Here is a 3011-nt window from a genome sequence, read left to right on the forward strand (position 1 = left end):
TCAAAGAAGAAGTGGAAATGCAGTTGAAAGCCGGTTTTCTTACTGCCATAGCCTACTATGATTGGGTTGCCAACATTGTTCTCGTGCCAAAGAAAGATGGGAGTGTACGCATGTGGGTCGATTATAGAGATTTGAATCAGACCAGCCCGAAGGATAATTTTGCCCTGCCACATATCAATACCCTGATTGATAACACCACGACTAACATGTTCTTCTCCTTTATGGATGGGTTCTCGGGTTATAATCAGATCAAGATGATTGAAGAAGACAAAGCCAAAATAGTGTTCATCACTCATTGGGGAACTTATGTCTACGATGTCATGCCATTTGGCTTGAAGAATGCTGGGGTGACCTACTAGCGTGCCATGGTAACCCTGTTCCATGATATAATGCACATGGAGATCGAAGTCTATGTGGACGATATAATCACCAAGTTACGCACTCTTAGAGATCATTTGATAGATTTGAGAAAGCTATTCACGTGCCTTGTCAAGTATAGGATGAGGCTTAATACTAACAAGTGCGTCTTCGAAGCCAGTTCAGGGAAATTGCTTGGCTTCATAGTCAGCTAGAGAGGAATTGAAGTGGACCCAGTAAAAGTCCAGGCCATCAGGGACATGCCTGCACCGAAAACCGAGAAACAAGTTCGAAGATTCTTATGAAGGATCAATTACATAGCCCACTTCATAGTGCAGTTAATTGCCACGTGTGATCCCTTGTTCAAGCTCTTGAAGAAGGATACGAAGATAGAATGGATAGATGAATGTCAAGCAGCCTTTAACAAGATTTAGCAATATTTATTGAACCCTCCTATTCTGGTTCCTCCGACGCCGGGACATCCATTGATTCTTTATCTAGCGGTGCAAGAGGCATTTATAGGTTGCATGTTAGGCCAGTTAAATGAATCCAATCAAAAAGAGAAGGCGGTTTACTACCTGAGTAAGAAGTTCACCATTTGTGAGATCAACTATATCGCCATTGAGAGGACGTGTTGCACCTTAGCATGGACCTCGCGCAAGTTGTGATTGTACATGTTCTACTTCACCACGGGGTTGATTTCTCACATGGATCCTATCAAGTACATCTTTGAGAAGCTTGCCTTCACAGGGAAGATCTCCTGTTGCCAGATGTTGCTATCTAAATTTGATATCGCATTTATGATGAGAAAGGCCATCAAGGGCCAGGCCATAGCTGATTACCTAGCAGACCAGCCATTGAATGATCTAGAATTTTTAGAATCCCTCTTTCTAGATGAGGATGTTTTGGCAAAAGAGCTAGAACCAAGCAATGTAGAACCATGGCGTTGGAAACTTTACTTCGATGAAGTTGCCAATAGCATTGGAAATGGAGTAGGAGCAGTTTTATTATCCCCAAAGGGCCAACAAATCCCTGTTTCAGTCAAGCTAAATTTCGATTGCACCAATAACGTCACAGAGTACGAGGTGTGTATAGTGGGCCTGCAATTTGCTTTAGAGTTTGGCGTGAACGATCTAAGCGTCATTGGAGATTCCTTGTTGATCATCTCCAAAATAGAGGGAAAGTGGCAAGCTTGAGACACTAAGTTGATTCTGTATCAGAAATGTCTCAGCCATTTAAACCTAAAGTTCCAGAACATTACCTTTGCTTATTTGCCCCGAGCACACAACCAGTTCGCGGATGCTTTAGCAACCCTGGCTAGCATGGTTAAGTTGGCTGAAGGAGATAATATGCGACAATTGCGCATAAAGGTTTGCGGCGTGCTGGCCTACTACATGAATATCGAAGAATGTATGAATATCAGAGCTAAAGTCGATGGAAAGCCATGGTACCATGATACCAAGGCTTATATCAAGAATAGAGAATACCCATCTGGAGCCACAGACAGTGAAATGAAGTTTATTAGGTGCATGGCGTGCCAATTCTTCTTGAGTGGGGAAATCCTATACAAAAGGAACCTCGACACAACTTTGCTTCGATGCATAGGTGCCCCGGAGGCTAACCATTTGATGAAAGAGATGCATGAAGGCTTGCTTAGAGCCCATGCTAATGGACCCTTGTTGTAGATACCGCATTTTGTACCCATTATGACTCGACCCCCATTCCCTAATGATGCTTGAACTCTGAGGCCCAAGCCAGTTTAGGGCCTAATCAGATATCAAATTGACTTAAGGAGTGTTAAAATGAAAAATATAACCTTTTAAATAAGTAAATATATATATATAAATATATATATTAAAATAAAATAACCAAAGTGGCCTTCAGCTTGTGTACGCAGGTCATACGTGGGTCGCGATCTGCGTATGCGGGCCAAAGCATGCGCATGCAGGCACATTCTTGCGTATGTAGCTAGGGCTTCAGAAGCATAAGAAATGCAAGTTTTCTACAATAATGACTGAGATTTAGAATGAATTCCACATAGTTTGGGAGCCATTCCAAACCCTAATTTTTCAATTATAAAAACCTTTACATGGTACATTTTCAAAAGACATAGAAATCCCATGGGAAAAACCTAAGATTCACTAGAAAATAGTGAATCAAAAGGGAGTTTTTCACAAAACACCCTCAAGTTAGTTTTATTTGACTGGGACCTTTTCTAGCCCCAATCCTTTTAGTTTAACATTGTTAATCACTTTCTTATTGGTTTGTGAATAGATTTAATTGAGGGGAACGGTTAAAAATCAAGCCTAGGAGCTTTTTGCTTTAAGTTATTTTTTCTAGTTTTTTTTTTTTTTTTGTGTCTTTCTTTTCTTGTTTTAATCTTGTTTTTGGTTTGGTTTATGTTTAAGCATGTTTGCCTAGGGTATCATATAGTTCTGTTTATGTTCAGAGCATGCTAGGTTGTTAGAATTAGGTTTTTCTTGCTTATGCTCTGTTTCTGCATTTTTAGGTTTTCTAGGCAAGGACTTGCGTACACATAATCTTGCCTGCGCACGTAGGCCTGTTCTAGCGTGCATGATGCCGTTGCCCAGAAACCTTAATTTATGTTTATTTGTTTTATTTCTGCTTCCACATGTTTGTTATGTTTAGCCTCT

The 3011-nt window shown here is 40.6% G+C and overlaps 1 protein-coding gene across 1 annotated transcript; it reads left to right on the top strand.

The window, feature by feature from the left end:
• The first annotated feature begins 1064 nt into the window (after window positions 1-1064).
• Window positions 1065-2042, top strand: LOC115980960. The gene is made up of 2 exons (XM_031103156.1): window positions 1065-1442; window positions 1578-2042. The coding sequence occupies exons 1-2, from the start codon at window positions 1065-1067 to the stop codon at window positions 2040-2042; spliced, it is 843 nt and encodes a 280-aa protein (XP_030959016.1).
• Window positions 2043-3011: the final 969 nt, after the last annotated feature.

Source organism: Quercus lobata, chromosome 3 (genome assembly GCF_001633185.2).
Source record: "Quercus lobata isolate SW786 chromosome 3, ValleyOak3.0 Primary Assembly, whole genome shotgun sequence".
Taxonomy (NCBI): domain Eukaryota; kingdom Viridiplantae; phylum Streptophyta; class Magnoliopsida; order Fagales; family Fagaceae; genus Quercus; species Quercus lobata.

Bases quoted from the DNA above. Each gene is read 5' to 3' on its own strand.
- LOC115980960 (XM_031103156.1), top strand. From the start codon at position 1,065: ATGGATCCTATCAAGTACATCTTTGAGAAGCTTGCCTTCACAGGGAAG. The intron at 1,443-1,577 runs GTGTGTATAGTG...ATTCTGTATCAG, and splicing joins ATAACGTCACAGAGTACGAG to AAATGTCTCAGCCATTTAAA.